Source organism: Mus pahari, chromosome 10 (genome assembly GCF_900095145.1).
Source record: "Mus pahari chromosome 10, PAHARI_EIJ_v1.1, whole genome shotgun sequence".
NCBI classification, from domain to species: Eukaryota; Metazoa; Chordata; class Mammalia; order Rodentia; family Muridae; genus Mus; species Mus pahari.
Genome location: NC_034599.1, coordinates 60433592 through 60450804, shown reverse-complemented (window position 1 = coordinate 60450804; position 17213 = coordinate 60433592). Strand labels below are relative to the sequence as shown.

The 17213-nt window shown below is 48.9% G+C and overlaps 1 protein-coding gene across 1 annotated transcript in view; it reads left to right on the top strand.

Annotated features, from left to right (window-relative positions):
• The window catches only part of Ankdd1a (ankyrin repeat and death domain containing 1A), a 20076-nt gene extending 5607 nt beyond the window's left edge, over positions 1-14469 (top strand). The window contains exons 4-15 of the mRNA XM_029543667.1: positions 2016-2114; positions 4338-4442; positions 5154-5252; positions 6214-6312; positions 6801-6899; positions 7216-7314; positions 9706-9804; positions 10416-10514; positions 10821-10916; positions 11452-11656; positions 12717-12848; positions 13546-14469. Coding sequence (XP_029399527.1) covers positions 2016-2114; positions 4338-4442; positions 5154-5252; positions 6214-6312; positions 6801-6899; positions 7216-7314; positions 9706-9804; positions 10416-10514; positions 10821-10916; positions 11452-11656; positions 12717-12848; positions 13546-13607 — 1293 coding nt within the window. The 3' untranslated portion in view covers positions 13608-14469. The remainder of the gene's footprint in view (positions 1-2015; positions 2115-4337; positions 4443-5153; positions 5253-6213; positions 6313-6800; positions 6900-7215; positions 7315-9705; positions 9805-10415; positions 10515-10820; positions 10917-11451; positions 11657-12716; positions 12849-13545) is intronic.
• Positions 14470-17213: the final 2744 nt, after the last annotated feature.

Sequence of the window (17213 nt, the reverse complement as noted above, 5' to 3'; positions counted from 1 at the left end):
ATGTGTGTGTATGTGTGTGTGTGTGTGTATGTGTGTGTATGTGTGTGTGTGTGTCTGACCTTTGAGCAGTTGTCATTGGTGGGATTGTCAGTGATGTGCAGACGTTTAATAGGCTGGGCTCAAGTTGATCTTGGGAATTGATAGGAACCAGTGACATTGGACTCATCCCTCTCCCCTGAGAACACAAGAAGAAAGTGCTCACTGTTATCAGTGGCCTTTCAGTTTTGGGAACATTTTTAGTCCATCACGACACTATGTGATGAGGGAGATTGGTGAGCTGTAGAACAAATAACTGCGTGGATCAATGATGGCCCGTTTAGTAAAGGGCCCAAACAGAGGGTCTCCTGTGGTACTGAGGCCATGGGGCTCTGCCCTTAACGAGTAACTTGCTAAGAAGCTGTGTCCTGGAGCATTCTGGACAGCTGAGTAGATGGTGTTCTGCATAAGAGGGAGGGGCCCCAAACAGAATCTAAGGAATTACCTCTGCGGGGTTAGATGGGGTGAATCTGACTGTGACCTTTGATACGGGTATACTTAGGAATGAAAACTCAGGGCTAGAGTTGTGGCTCACCTGTACAGAGGTGTGGTGGGGGTGTGTGGAAAGAATAGAGAGAGAGAATAGAGAGAGGGTCTCAGGGAGCCCAAGCTGGCCTCAAACTCAAGGCTGACCTTGAACCTGTGTTCCTTCTGCCTCCCTTCCCTGGGAGCTCTAAAGATTTAGGACTGCACGTGTGCACCACTGTGCCCAGTTTATACGATGCTCAGGATTGCAACCAGGACTTCACGGGTGCTAGGCAAGCCCTTTCCCATCTCAGTTACATGCCTAGTCCCCAAACTAAATGTAAACTGAATAACCAAATAAACAAATAATTAAAGAGACCACTGGGCATTGCATCACAGATGATCTCTATGAGTTTGAAGCCAGCCTGGCTTACATAGTGTGTTCCATCCAGGGCTGTATAGTGGGACCTTGTCTCAAAGTAAACCAACAAGCAAAGGCAGGTGATGACGTAGTGGGTGAAGGTGGGCGCTATGCAAACCTGGGAGCCCATATTCCGCCACTTGGTCCTTGGAAGCCATAGAAATGCACAAGGACAGAGCTAAGGGCACGGCTCTCTCACCTCCTCATGTTCTCCACTGCAGGCACACAGTCAATATAAGCTGCACGTAGTGACACACACCTTTGATTTCAGCATTTGAGAGGTTCAGACAGGAGGATCAGGGGGTCAAAGTCATCCTTAGCCATTCTTGAGGCCAGCCTGGGCTACATATGATCCTATCTCAAACAAAACAAGGTAAAATCAAAAATTCCAAACAAACTTGAGATCTGTTCTCACCAAACATTTCATTTTCAATGGTCCTTCTACTGAAGTAGCAATGAGAGTGGATGGCACCTGGTTTATTTTCAGGTTCTGTCTAGCAAAAGAAAGTTTCCAATAGTCTATCAGCCTCTGGTTTAATAACAGCAAACCTGGGGCTGCAGAGACGGCTTGGTGGTTTAGAGCACTTGTTGCTTTTACAGAGGACCCAGGTTTGATTCCTAGAACCCACACTGTGGCTCACAACCATCCATAAATCCAGTCCCAGGGGATCTGACAACCTTCTTCTAGCCTCCTCTGGGGCCAGGCATGTGCACGGTGCACATATACAGACAAAACCTTCATACATATAAAACAACATAAAAAAATCTGTTTAAAAAGTCAGCAAAATTTTCAGGTTTTTTTTTTTTTGTTTGTTTTTTGAGACAGGGTTTCTCTGTGTAGCCCTGGCTGTCCTGGAACTCACTCTGTAGACCAGGCTGGCTTCGAACTCAGAAATCCGCCTGCCTCTGCCTCCCGAGTGCTGGGATTAAAGGCGTGCACCACCATGCCTGGCAATTTTCAGGTTTTTAAATGCCTAAAGCCTGGGGCTCTCTGAACTGATCTGTACCTATAGATGAATGGTTTGGCCATGCGACCACGGCCACGCCTCTGCCTCCTCCCTTTCTCCTCACCTCCCTGTGTCCTCTCCCCCAGTTTGGGATGAACGCGCTCCTCCTGTCTGCCTGGTTCGGCCACTTGCAGATTGTGCAGATCCTGGTCAATGCTGGGGCCAAGGTCCACTGTGAAAGCAAGGTAAGGCCTCAGGCGGCAGCCCTGGGCCCCTCTGTTTCCCCCCTGCCTGTGGTGGCTCACCTGGCCTTCTGGAACCTTCAGCCCCCACTGAGCCGAGCTCCCCACCCCCCACCCCCAGGCTGGAGAAAGGACAGGGGTGTTCTCATTAGATGACTCTCTCTCATACTGTTGTTGTACCCTTCTCTGCTCTGGGGTGGAAATTCTCCTCCGTCTGGCCAGCTGCTTTCCATATTCACAGCTGGGGATCTGCCCAGTACTCTACAGGGCCCTTGGGAAGATGAGCTGAGGCAGGAGGTCTTCCTTGGGTCTCCTGTCAGGCTCTGTCCTTCTCATCCTCAGGGTGGCCAGATGGAAGCATCAGAATCCGGGATACCAACTCTTAGATCTTGGGGGGTTACTTTACCACCCAAGCTTGTTTCCCATTTGGAAATGGTGTCGTTCTTACGTACCTCGATGTAATGGGAGAAGCAAGATCAATAGTGGGCATAATGCCCCAGACTGGGTGGGTGCTGGCCCCTTAGGTACCTGGCCTCCTTCAATACTTGGTGTGTGAGTGACTTAAGGGAGCAGGGTCCCACAAACCTGGGTGTTTGGAATCCTCTCCACTGGAATTCACGTAGCCCAAGCTACCCTTGAACTGCTCCTATAGCTGAGGATGACCTCTTGTCTCTACCATCCACGTTCAGGGATCACAGGTGCATGCTACCACACCTTGTTTGTTCTGTGCTGGGGGTGGACCCCAGGGCTGGTGCATGCTAAGCTAGCACTCTATCTACCGAGCCCTATCCCCAAATTGGTTTCCTTTTATGGTGCCAAACACCCCTAAAAGATGTCTATATTCTAATCCCAGGCCTGTGAACTCACAGACTCTAATAGAACAAAAGGAATTTTGCATTATAGATCTTGAAGTAGGAAGATCCCCCCCACCCCCGGGTTATCCATATGGGTCCTTTGTGATCACAGGAGTTCACATGGGGAAACAGAGAGAGGTAGCTAAGGAAGGAAGCTGAGGCTGGAAGTTCAGTCCCCAGCACCCAGCACGTGGCAGTTCACAACTGTTTGTAACTCCAGAGACCCTAAACAATCCTTCTCTGTGAGCCTTTAGGAGAAACGTGCCCCTCCCTACTCACTCACTTTAGTCATCCTGTGAGCCACCATGTGGGTGATGGGAACATGGGACCCACAGCAACAAGTGTTCTTAAATGCTGAACTCTGAAAATATTTTTTTTTAAAGGACAAACAGCACTTCAGGGACCACAACCTTAATATAGGCAGGGGTATTAGTCCTGGGTCATTAGTCCTTTGTAAGTCTCCCCCGTTTAAATATCACTCAAGAGACCTCTTTCTTCCTAACCCCCTCCCTCTCAAAGAGGGGGCCAGATCCTGCGTCCTGCATAGCACATCCATCTGGCCTCTGTTCTTCCTGGGGGATTAGGAGGTCAGTCTTAGTAATCTTACACTGAGCAGCCAGTTAATGGCTTCATTTTTTGTCATTTGCATGTGCGCGGTGTGTGTCTGCCCTATTGTGTGCCTGCACTAGTTTATATGCAACACATGCATTAGGTACCCTGAGAGGCCACAGGACATCGGATCCCCTGGTATTGGAGTTACAAGCAGGCGTGAGCCATTTGATGTGGGTGCTGGGGACTGAACCCAGGTTCTCTGGAGGAGCAGCCTGCTCTAAAGTACTGAGTCATCTCTCCAGCTCTGTCATTGGCTTCCTCATTTGTAGTTGTATGAAGGAGGCTGATGCCTAGAACTCTCACACAATTGCTTGGTGAGGTGTTCTTGTGCTGTGTGATCTCATCTTACAGTTTAGAATCTTTTTTTTTTTTCCTGTTTATAAAATGTGTTTCCTAGTAGAGCATGATAGAGAAAAACCTTTAATCACAACACTTGGGAGACAGAGGCAGGAGGATCCCTATGAGTCTGAGGCCAGTTCGGCGTACAGAGTGAGTTCCAGGCCAGCTAGAGACGTAGATATACTTCCCCTGTGCTCTGACCTGCACTGAAACAGTCTGCACAAACGCAGACTCAGAAGGATAAAGGCCACTGACCCCAAACCAGAGCTGATGAGCATGGAGCCGGGCTTTGGCTTCTGGCATCCTGATTGCTGGTTCTGACAGCACTGTTGCCATGGAGAGCTGTGTGCTGGGTGACAGGTAGTGGATGAGAAGGGTCTCCCTTCACAGGCTCCAGGGATCTCCTTGGGCTTGTTTCCAGGATGGCCTGACTTTACTACACTGTGCTGCTCAGAAGGGCCACGTGCCTGTGCTGGCCTTCGTCATGGAAGACCTGGAGGACGTGGCCTTGGACCATGCAGACAAGGTAAGATCCATGCAAAGCTATCCATCCAACTCTCCCATTGGCTCGGACTTACGAGTGTACCCTATCAGTCGGGGCACTACCGATGGATCTTATGGGCTCAGGCTCTGCTAGGGTACTGCACATCTGGAGTGCATTCTTTGATCAGCTAGAAAAACTGCACTCTACCTTGGGTGTCCCTAGAGGGAACCTGAAAGGTTCCTGAATGGAAAGGATGAGAACAGAACATGTTTGACTCTCACTTCCATCAAGGACTAAACAGATCAGAGAAAGGAGCCTGTTGTTTGCTTCCCGGAGAAGGGGTTATTTAGGGAGGGGTCATTTAGAGTCATTGGGGAGGGGTGGAAAGCATCCTTGGAACTTTAAGGGCAGGAAAGAACTCTGACGGTGTGATTTTGGGTGGACTGGAATCATGAGATGGAAAGCCAAGGGGGCTGGGGGTCCCCGTGGAGATCTGTCTCAAACCTGAGGACTTGGTCTTCAGGTGGCTGGCAGCAGGGAGCCACTGGAGAGCTGCAATAGAAGGGGGAGTATCTCCCAACAAAGGGGCTGTTTTTCAGAGGCTGAGGCTTCTGAGGGTAAGAGCTGGCAGGGGCAACGGGATGAGAGAGGCAGCTACAAGCACCGAGAGATGAGGGAAGCAGAGAGCAGGGCCACCGTAGGTGTGTGCTCTGGCAGTGTGAGGAAGCTCACAGTCCCTCACCTTCCGGCCAGCTGGGAAGAACAGCGTTTCACAGAGCGGCTGAGCACGGACAGCTGGATGCTCTGGACTTCCTTGTGGGCTCTGGCTGTGACCACAGTGTCAAGGACAAGGTACGGTGTACGGTGACAGAGAGTAACACTAAAACTCCTGACCAGACTGCAGCCACCCTGCGCCCTCTTGGTCCCGGCACCTCTGAGACCCTACTCTGTACCTCTCTTTTCAGATTTTTGTTATTGCATGCTTTCCCTGATTATATGTATGCCATGGGCATGCCTGGTGCCCTCAGAAGTCAGAAGAGGGTGTCAGATGGTTGTGAGGCACCATGTGGTTGCTGGGAATTGAACCCGGGTACTCTGGAAGAGCAACAAGTACACTTAACTTTGAGCTGTCTCTCCAGCCTCCTAGAGCCTACTTCTGATTTGAGTTCTGATAGAAGGAAAGGCCCCAGAAGGCCAGAATGTGCCATGTGTCTGAGTTCTTCCAGTGGGCACTTCAGTGCATGTGAGCCAGCGGGTGGGCTATAAGATACTCAAGTTGAATTTTCTTTTCTTTTTCTCTCTTTCTCTCCTTCCTCATCTTTCTTTCTTTGAGACAGTCTCATATAGTCCAGGCTGGCGTCAAGCTCAGTATATATCTGAAAGTGACTTAGAGCTTTTTATCCTCCTGCCCCTATCTCCCAAGCACTGGGTTTATAGGTAGCACTGCCACGCCTGGTTTATGTACTCCTGGGGCTTGAACCCAGGACCTTGTGCATGCTAGGCAATCACTCTACCAACTGAGCTATAATCCCAGCCCTTATTTTATTCTTAAAGTAATGAATCATAAGGAACAAGAGTGTGTGGAGGAATGGGCCTTGAGAATGCTCCTGGTTGTGACTTTTGGCAATGCACAGGCATGAATGACACTTGTCAGACTTGCTCTGTAATCATGTCTGAACATGTCACTCTGGGCGTTAACATCTGTGCCTGTAAAATGGGGGGAGGCAGCTCTAGCAGGGGTTCTCTGAAATACTGACATACATATTTGGGGGCTCTGAATCTGTGAGCCCTTCGAACAGTCTTCTTCCTGTAGGGTGGGAACACGGCCCTGCACCTGGCTGCCAGCCAGGGCCACGTGGATGTGCTACAGAGACTAGTGGACATTGGGCTCGATCTGGAAGAACAGAACACGGTGAGTCACCAGCTGGGGACACACACAGACAGACGAGGCCCCAGCCCTCGGTACAGTGTGACTTCGTCTTGGTAGTGACCTGGAGCAGGAAGTTGAGGGCATTTTCTCACAGTGACACCTACCAGGAGGAGGTGGGCAGAAGCCCAGGGACCTGGCTGAGCAGGGAGCCAGATAGGCTGGATTGTCAAAACAGGAGAAGTTGTCACCACCCAGATGGTAAGGGTGACTTTCTGACATAGGAGGGACTAGATTGGTGAGGGTGAGACGGCTTAAGGGACAAGGAACACATGGACAGAGGTGTCAATGACAGTCGGCATGGTGTGTACATTCCACACAGGGAGACAATCAGTGCGGGCTCAGAAGCCACAGGTAACCAAGACTCTTGTCCTCACTAGTTGAGAGCTCAAATGGCGAGAACAGAGGCATAAGTCCTTCAGAGGTTTGGCTTCGTCTGTCCCAGGCACCATTCTTCCCCCTCTGTGTTTCAGGAGGGCCTGACTGCACTGCATGCAGCTGCTGAAGGGATCCACACCGACTGTGTGATGCTTCTCCTCAGTGCTGGGAGCAACGTGAATGCCCTCACCCAGGTAGCCAACCCTCCTGAGACTGATGGTTTCCCTTCCCCGGGCTATCCTAAACAGCTGATTCTAAAATGCTTTGTGACTAGTGGCTTTAAGGCAGTCGTCCTGGGTCTTGGTCTTGGCTTCTTCATGGCTTAGCAATGTGGCATAGCAAAAGTCACTGTGGTAAAGGCCACAGTAGGCCTTTTGCAAGTCACGAGGCCTGGGCAAATCGCAGATTTCTCCCACCATGAGACTTGAGTGGAATATGAATCTCAAGGTGCCCTGCCACGCCCACATGAGAGGGCCTTGGAAAATGGCCCTGATGCCTGTTTCTCTCTAGAAAGGGCTGAGCTGCCTCCACTACGCAGCCCTCGGTGGCTCTGAGGACATGTCCCGGGCACTCATTAAGGCAGGAGGGTGCACAAATGTGGCTGACAAGGTAAGTGTTGGGCCTGGATTGAAAGGATCAGCACAGCAGTGTCCCATAACTGCTTTAATTAATCACAGGAGGGAGAACTCAGGCACTTCCAGTCCCGTGGGTGGGGCAGGGACTGAAGGAAAAGTGGCGTTATCATGTTCTGATCTTTTGTCGGGCACAGGGTTGAAACCAAGCTTGGCCATCCTCCCAGCTGAATTAACTACAACTGGCAGACCCAGCCACTTCGTTATAGTCTCCTTTACTCTTTATTTATCGTGCATGTGTGTCTTCTGGCTTGCCCCCCTACCCTGCTCCCCAGCACCGGGATTACAGGTGTGTACTGCCACACCGGCTTTTAATGTGGGTGCTCCAAATCTGAACTCAGGTCCTCATGCTTGCTTGGCAAAAACTTTACCAACTGAGTCACCTTCCCGTCTCAGTTGTTTGCTATTAGAATTTATTAGGGACAGTGTCATCCCGTGGTTGAGACAGATTTTGTTATGAGAGGACCCAGATATGCCTACCTCAGGATTCTTCCCAATTTAGCAATCTCAAGGCCAGCCTGAGCTACAAAAAAACAAAAATCTGGGTCATTTCTTATAGGCATTCAATACAGAAGTGCTCTTGACTTGGGTATTTTTCTCTTCTGTGTGCCTTTTTAAAAAGTCAATTGTAGGGTTCTACTGCAGGGCTAAGTTTAAACTTTAGTCATATCTCCTCACTTACAAATGAGGTATTGTTAAAATCTTTTAAAATGCTGACAATGGGTCACCTTCTAGTCATTCACCTTGAGGGACTAATTGAAGGTCGACTCTGATGCGCCAGAAAATGAACCTCTTGCTTTTGCATGGGGTTGGGGGATGCTGACAGTGGTTGCGCATGGTAGCACTTGGGAGGCAGAGGCAGGTGGATCTCTATGAGTTTGAGGCCAGCCTGGTCTATGGAGTGAATTCCAGGCCAGCCAGAGCTACATAGTGAGACCCTGCTTCAAAACATACACTAAAATGCTAACAAGCAGAGGCTGAAGAGATGGCTCACAGTTAAGAGCACTTGCTGCTCTTCCAGAGGACCCAGGTTCTGTTTCCAGAACCCATATCCACTGGCTCACAACTGCCTATAGCTCCAGCTCCAGGGGATGCTATATTCTGGCCTCCACAGGCAACCACACACAAGTCTCATATGCTCACACAGACGGACATACAAAAACATAAATTAAAAACAATAAATCTTTAAAATAAGTAAGTAGAGCTGGAGATTGGTTCAGTGGTTAGGAGCTGTGTCCTCTCCAAGAACAAGAGTTCTCTTGGAGAGGACACAGGTTCGATTCTCAGTACTTACATCGTGGCCCATAACCACCTATAACCCTAGTTCCAGGGGTTCTGACATCTGCTTCTAATGTTCATTAGCCCAGGCACACACATGTTGCACAGACATACATGCAGACAAAATACTCATATACATAAAATAAATATATAAGAAATAATAATTAATTATTTTGAAATAATAATTGATAAAATTATCAACAAATCAATTTTAAAAATACAATTAATTATTATCTAACTATTAATTAACTAATGACTTAATTAAAATACTGATACACCTCCCTCCCCTGAATTGTACAGCTGAGGGCAGTCCTTGGTCTTTACATGTTATGTCCTGTAACCTTTTTATGTTCAATATATAAGTATATATTTTATTAGGAGTATAAATCTAGAACATCCATTTCACTGGCTTGGTACTATTCCATAGCATGTGTGTCCTTGTCACCTAGAGAGGTAGGTGACATATCTTCATGTAGTTACTAGTCAGGAGGCCTCATGTGTTGGCAATGGTGTTCCTCAGCACTGAACAGGGCCTTAGACAAGTGTTCGAGTTGTGTAAGGTCTCTTTTAGGTGCCTGGCCACTCTCATTCATTCATTCATTCATTCATTCATACATCGCTGTGACAGGCACCTCTACAGGTGCCTCCTAGCTTGGGTTGTGAATTGCAGTGGTTCCGTTTGTAAGATGCAGACCCTCACAAGGACACAAACTTCCTTGTGTGGTTCTCAGACCGCTGTGTGGATTTAGTGTGACAGAGAATCAGAAGATGGTGTTGCTAGAAGGGTCCTGAGCAACCATCACTTGTCAGATGAGGAGTAACAGAGGAAGGTGGACCAGAGCAGGAAAACAGCCATGTCCAAGGTCATACCATGTACACATACTCAAGGCTGGCATTTCAGGCTCTCTAATCTGGCGCAAAGACTGTTTCCCTCAGTGTTAGGCCTCCAGCTCCAGGCATTGTGACAGTGCCTGCCTCTGGTCACCTCTATTGTTTGAGAGACTACAGTGGCCAAATTGACCCTATCCTACCCCCAATCTGAAGTCCTGGAGGAGGGGGCAAGCCATTGACCTGTGTGTCTCTCCCACAGCAGGGCACCACTCCTATGCACCTTGCTGTGAAACACAACTTCCCTGGCCTTGTCCAGCTCCTCATAGATGCCCACAGTGATCTGGACGCAGTGGACGCTGTGAGTGACTGCAGAAACTAACCATTCAGACCCGTGGCTCTCCCAGCATGACCTAGAGCTGAGAAACTAATTTCCTTTTTTTAGCTTTTCAAGGTTGTTGGTTTCTTTTTATTTTCGTGTGTGTGCGTGTTTGCACGTGAGTGTGGGTGTCTGTGTGAGCATGTACTCTCTGTGTGTAGGTGCCCTGGGAGGCCAGAGGAGCATAAAATCTCCTGGAGCTGGAGTTACAGGCAGCTGTGGGCCATCCCATGTGGGTACTGGGAATTTAACGAGGGTCTTCTGCAAGAACAGTGCTTACTCTAAACCACAAGCCAACTCTCCAGCCTCTAGTTTGTATTGTATTGTATTGTACTGTACCATATTGTATTGTATTGTATTGTATTGTATTGTATTGTATTGTATTGTGTTGTGTTGTATTTTTTGAGTCAGGGTCTCTGCTTAGCCCTGGCTGTCCTGGAACCTACTATGTAGCCCAGGCTGGCCTTGAACTCACAGAGATCTGTGATGCCTGCCTCTGCCTCCTGAGTACTGGGACTGAAAGCCCGAGCCACTCTACCTGGCTCCCCATATGCTTTTTGTGTGCTTTACCTTCCCCCTTATCTTTTCTCCAGAGGCGACAGACTCCCCTCCACCTTGCCGCTGAGCATGCCTGGCAGGATGTAGCTGAGATGCTCCTCATTGCTGGAGCTGACTTAAGCCTGAGAGATAAGGTATCTGTGTTCTAAGCAGCCCCTCTTTCAAGTTTTCGTGGCTCCCTTCATGCCAGACACTGCTACCAATGCCAATAATAATACATACAAGTAAATGTAATAAAAACAACACTATCATCATCATCATCATCATCATCATCATCATCATCATCATCATTCCACATCTCTACCATGCAGCCCAGAAAAACATTTCTGTTTCCAGTGTGGACCACTGGAAGCACTTCCTTTGGGCAGGAGGTTTTGTGGTAAGTCCAGAGGTAGCCCTGCCCTGTCCTATACAAGCTTCCCTCTGTCTCTTCTTTGCAGCAAGGAAAAACAGCCCTGGCAGTGGCTGCCCGTAGCAACCACGTCAGCCTGGTAGACATGATCATAAAAGCCGATCGTTTCTACCGATGGGAGAAGGTACCACCTCCATTGATCTCTCCAGCCTTGGCTGTGCATGGAACCTCAACCAATCTCGGGGGCCCTCTCTCTAAGTGGGTGGTCATCTCTGCCTTGGGTACCATCAAGATTGTGAGGACCTGGATAAGCAAGCATCCAGCTACACTGAGATGAGGCAGACTTGGGTCTGTGCTGGTAAGACCCTGGTCAAGAAATCAATTGGTTTGAATACATAAACTTCACGGTGATAAAGAAATGGTGTGAGAGCAAAGAGGTCTCTGGCTGGAGGCTTCCCGGAGGAGGTGGCAGAGTAGTGCTCTTCTGACTGTGGCAATGGGTTGAGAGTCAGGGAGGTGAGTTCTAGATGGAGGAACGGGTGTGAGTGAGTTGGGGTCCAGTCAAGGCAAGGCACAGTCAGACAGGGGGCTAGAAATGAAGTCACAGACCCATGCTGATTCAGGTTTCCAGGTTCTGTATCACTTGTATCATGAAGAAGAGCTTGCAAGGAGGCCCCAGACAGCTCCTGCACTTTTGGGATCTGTCCCCCTTCCCCCAGGACCACCTTTCATGCAGGAATGGCAGTGACCTCTCTAGGAAGAACTTAACCTTTAAGCAAGACCATCGTCAGGAAACGCAGCAACTCCGCTCTGTGCTTTGGCGACTGGCCTCCCAGTATCTGAGGCCCAATGAGTGGAAGAAACTGGCCTATTCCTGGCAGTTCACGGAGGCTCATGTCTGCGCCATTGAGCAACAGTGGACAGGTACCGCACGACCCTGCCTACCCCAGGGCAGCCAGTGGTTAGGGGCATGTGAGGTAAGTTCTGTGTTCTGTGCAGCTGGGGAAAGAAGCTTGCGCGACCCGCAGCCCAGCTCCACTCTACTCCCAAAGCTCTCCTGGCTTCTTGCACAGGCTTCACATCCCCATTCTACCTCCTCTATGACCCTGAATTTTGCAGAATCAGCTGGGACCCATACTCACTGTTTATACAGTCAGCTAATGCCGTTCCCCATGGCGGTATGGGGTTGGGGGGGAAGAGTGGTGACTGTTGTCACTGTTAATTAATATCAGTTTAGACATCTTGGCCCTGGTACAAAGAAACATAAATAAAGCATGCTGGTGCAATGACTCAGTGTATATGTGTATGTATGCTATATGGGTGTGTGATGTGTATGAATGTGTGTGTCCCTGTGCCATTGCATGTGGCAGTTGAAGAGGGGCACCGAGTGTCCCGCTTCCTCACTCTTCCTGACTTGCAGAAGCTGAAGCTTGCTGGGTTTGGCCTGGCTGTCTGTCTAACAAACCCTAGTGATGCTTCTTTCTCTGCACATCCCCCATTCCCTGCCCGAGGTTAAAGATGCACAGAGCCATACCCAGCTTTTACATGAGTATCATGGGTCTGAGGGCAAGTCCTCGAATTTGCACACTGAGTGTTCTTCCTCACTGAGTCATTGCCCCAGCACGCTATGCGATATGCTTTATTTAAATTTTTCTTTCCTTTGCTCCTTTGTATCAGTTAAAGACGTACCTTGAAGACATCAAGACATCAGCCTTTTTTTTTTTTTTTTTTTTTTTTTTTTTTTTTTTTTGAGTAACATAGGCAGGTAGATGCCTCAGAGAAAACCTGAGCCTATGAAAGTCCTATAGCCCGAGACACCACTCACCAAACCACTCCGAGAATCTGTACCCTAAACGCCAACCTGGGCCACCTATAGCTGAGAGAAGGGCGTCTTTCCAGCTGGGTGCATTCAGGATGCAGTAGAGGGCAGCAGACACATACTTTGGGAAGATGCCAAAGTGGCCTCTCCTCTCATCCTCCACAGGAACCAGGAGCTACCAGGAGCATGGTCATCGGATGCTGCTCATCTGGCTGCATGGTATGGCCACAGCTGGGGAGAACCCCAGCAAAGCACTGTTCGAGGGCCTCGTGGCCATTGGCAGGAGAGACTTGGCCGGTAAGTGAGCCCTGGCTAGAATGCTGGGGCCCTCGAAGGGCTGCTCAGACCAGAGCCCTGTGCAGCTGGTTGTGGACAAACTGAAAAAGGCTGGTCCTTACTCCTGAAAAAGGCTGGTGACTTTGAGTAATAGTGCCAGTGAACCCTGTGCCCTCGTAGCCACCAAAGTCACCAATGATGCTATAATCCCCAACTGTGCCTGCCTTCTAGTTTGGATGAGTTGAGCCTTCTGAAGCCAGCATAAGGTACTTAACTATTCTACTCCCAAATGACTAATTTGGGGTTCCTATAGTGTCTTGGGAATTTTAGACAAGCAGGACCAAAGGTTGGGGAACTAATCCCGCATTAAAGGCAAACTGGCTTATGACAAAGCCTTACGCAGTAAACGTATCCATGGACATGGGCAGCTTCAGGGTGGCTACAAGCCAGTTCCTGGAAGCCATGGAGGCTACGTTGGCTATGAGGAAACAGGGAACATAGTTCTTGCTGTGAGTTGAAACCTGAACTCAGGCAGACCCTCTGCAAGAGCAACAAATGCTCTTAACTACAGAGCCATCTCTCCAACCTTCCCAAATATTCTGAAGAATGGCAATGTGTCTTCCCTCAGCACAAAGACTCACAGGAAATTAGGACACAAACCAACCCGGGGGGGAAGAGCAGATGGAACTCCAGGCAACAGGGGTCTTGTGTTCTACAGAATGCACCAGGAAGATGGCAAATGGTGAGCCCACGGTCCCCAGGCGGTGCATAGCCATGTGAGCTTTGGGAACACCTGGAGATCACGTGCACAGAAGATGTCTATAAGGGCTTCCAGAGCAGTCCCTGCACACAGACTTCCAGCTGCTGCCATTGAACCATAGAGCCCAGCAGAAACACTAGTACTTTCTGAAGGATGGGCCATGGGTCTATTCTAGGATTTCTGGGTCATCCTGTCCCAGGAGTGTGGCCCTTTCTAGCTCTCAGCTTATTTTGTTGTTTGTGAGTGTGCATGTGTGTGTACCCTGTCATGCGTGTGTGGAGGCCAGAGGACGCTTAGTGGATATCCCTCCTCAGGCTCTGTCGATCTCGGGGTTTGTTTGTCTTGAGACAGTCTCTCTGTATGTTCCCAGTGGTCCTGGAGTACTTTGTGGTTTTGAGGCAAGGCCTCTCATTGGCCTAACTAGACTGACTGGCCATGAGCCCAGTGACCCTCCTGCTTTGCCTCTCTAGTCCCGGGCTTACAAATGTGTGCCACTGTGCCCTGGTTTTTATGTGGGTTTTGAAGGTCAAACTCAGTTCCTCAGGTTGCTCAGTAAGCGCTATACTAACTGAGCTGTCTCCAAGCCTCTCGGCTCACTTTCACTTCCATTATCTTAGAACACCATGAAGCACCCCTGAGGTGCAAGGGGTGTCTTTACAGCCTAGAGCACTGAGGTCCAGGGAGGAGAAACAGCTTGCCCAGGTCATTCCACAAATCAAGCCATGTCAAAGCAGCAGCCCTCCAACCCCAGCCTGCAGGAAGGGCCTCATTCATTCAATGGGACAGGTCCTTAACTCATCAAGCACAGCTCAGGGCTCTCGTGCTAAGTGGACGGGGGTTGTGGTGCTGATGCCACAGCGGTTTGCATTTGTCTACACTGAGAGCCTGGAGGCTCACACTCCCCTGTCCTCCCCTCTAATCGGGTAACTGGTGATATAACGGGATCTATAACTTTTTATTAAGGTTTTGATCTTTTTTTTTTGTCTTGAAGTCACTTCAGACTTCCAAAAATCACAAAATAGACCTGAGAATGGCACTGTCCATACAATAAGATGTTGCTCAGGGTACTGTGATGTGGTTGCAGTTGCTATTGAAACTCTAACTTCTTAGAGATTTATTTATTTTATGTATGTGAGTACACTGTAGCAGTATAGATGGTTGTGAACCTTCATGTGGTTGTTGGGAATTGAATTTTAGGACTTCTGCTCACTCTGGTCAACCCTGCTCACTCCGGTTGGCCCTGCTTGCTCTGGTCAACTCCACTGGTTGAGTCCCTGCTTGCTCTGGCCCAAAGATTTATTTATTATTGTACACACTGTAGCCAGAAGAGGGCATAAGATCTCATTATGGGTGGTTGTGAACTACCATGTGGTTGCTGGGATTTGAACTCAGGACCTTTGGGAGAGCAGTCAGTGCTGTTATCCACTGAGCCATTTTGCCAGCCCCTAACTTTTTTTTTTTTTTTTTTTTTTTAAAGTAGGCAGCCTCATAGTCTCTGCTTTAGACCCAGCTGGTGTCCCGTGGGCTGACTGGGCCACCTCACTTGCTCCTCATTGCCTGACAGTGCAGCCTCACAGGCCACACAGCAGGGGTTCAGGCCACGGTAGTGAGGTGTCGGTGTGCAGCCTAGTGTGATAGTCAACCTGCAGCAGAAGATGCCCATGCAAGGAGTCTATCCAGAGTGCTCACAGCTTCTATCAGGAGGTTTTCCTGTTGTCTCTCTATGTAGCCCAGGTTGGCCTCAAGCTCTCTTTTGTCCTGCAGCAGTTCCTGGGTGCTGCGATCACAGGAGCACCAACACACCTGGGCTGAATGTCTTCATCACCACACTGATTCTGATCTTTCGTCCTTTTTTTTTTTCCAAATAAACCAACTGATTGTCTTATGGAGAATGTTAAAACCTGCCTTGTCTGCACAATGAAATAGTGCATGCTGGTGAAAAAGAGACTCAGTATTGTTATGAAAGGAGCTTCAAGACCAATTAAGTGAAAAAAAAATCAAAATACAGGTCAATGTGTAACTGTGCTTACTGCTTGAGAGGGGGAAGTGTTTTCTTCTTTGTATATGTTTTCATAAATAAAAGCTGCATGAAGGCTGAGAAGCTGGTACAAGTGGTCCCTTTGGGGTAAGAACCTGTGGGATAGGGAGAAGGTGGGTGTCTCAGTTAGGGTTTTACTGCTTTGAACAGACACTATGATGAAGGCAACTCTTATAAGGACAACATTTAATTGGGGCTGGCCTGCAGGTTCAGAGGTTCAGTCCATTATCATCAAAGGGGGAACATAGTGGCATCCAGGCAGGCATGGTGCAGGAGGAGCTGAGAGTTCTACATCTTCATCTGAAGGCTGCCAGCAGAACACTGGCTTCCAGGCAGCTAGGATGAAGGTCTAAAGCCCACACCCATAGTGACACACCCACTCCAATAAAGCCACACCTACTCCAACAAGGCCACACCTTCTAAGAGTGCCACTCTTGGGCTGAACATATGCAAACCATCATAGTGGGAGAAAGAATTCTTAATGGCATCATGGACTACTTTAACTTTCAAAATATGCAGGTGCATAAAAGAACATGGCTTTCTGGAAAAAGGTTAAATGATAAACAGTATAGAGGCCCGCAGTTGTCAGGGACTCGGAGTGAGGAGGAGGGCTCAGGAGATGGCACCCAGGGCACTGCTGGGACAGTGAGGCTGTTCTTTATGGTGACAGTGGAGCAAGACACTGAATGGTACTCAGAACCCATGAGGCTCACCACACTGCGAGTCCTGAAGTGAGCTAGGGACTTAAGTTATTAATAATGTTTCAGTATGAGCTGGGGATGTGGCTCAGTTGGTGGAGTGCTGGCTTAGCATTCATGCAGCCCCAGGTTATCTCCCTGGCTCTGCATGAACCAGGCCTGGTGGCGTGCTCAGTTACATAATGAGGTCAGATTGAGCTATATGAGAGCCCAGCTTAAAAAAAAAAAAAAAAAAAAACCGGAAGAAAGGCAGAAAGAGAGGAGAGTCAGTGTTTGTTCATCAACTGTAACATACCCCACAGATGCAAAATAATGTAGGATAAACGGTGGGGTAGAGAAAGAGAGATGGGAACTCGGCCTTCCCAGTCATTCTAAAAGTGAAATCTCGAAAAACAAACAACTTGGGAGCTAGAGCGATGGCTCAGTAGTTAAGAACACTTGCTGTCCTTCCAGGGACCAGAGTTCAGTTCCCAGCGCCCAAGTCAGGCAGTTTCCAACACCTGTCACTGCAGCTCCAGGGCATCCGGTCTCTGGGACTCTGGGGGTACCTGCACGAGTGTGCACATATCTGCACACAAATGTATAATTAAAAGTAACACACATCTTTAAAAATAAACCTAAAGTTGTGAAAAGAAAAAAAAGAGGCTTTAAAGCCAGTCAATTGGGTCAGGAATGATGTCACACACCTGTAGTCCCAACTGCTTAGGAAGCCAAGGCCAGATGCTGCCGTTTGTGTCCGTATAGGACACAGCTGTGGCCACTGTAAGAGCACAAATGTTGATGACTCGGCCCCAGCTGATGGTGCTTGGGGGGTGGTTAGAACCGTTGGTGGTGAGGTCTACGAGAAGTAGACACACGCTTGGAAGACGCGAGGACTCCGGAACGCTTCC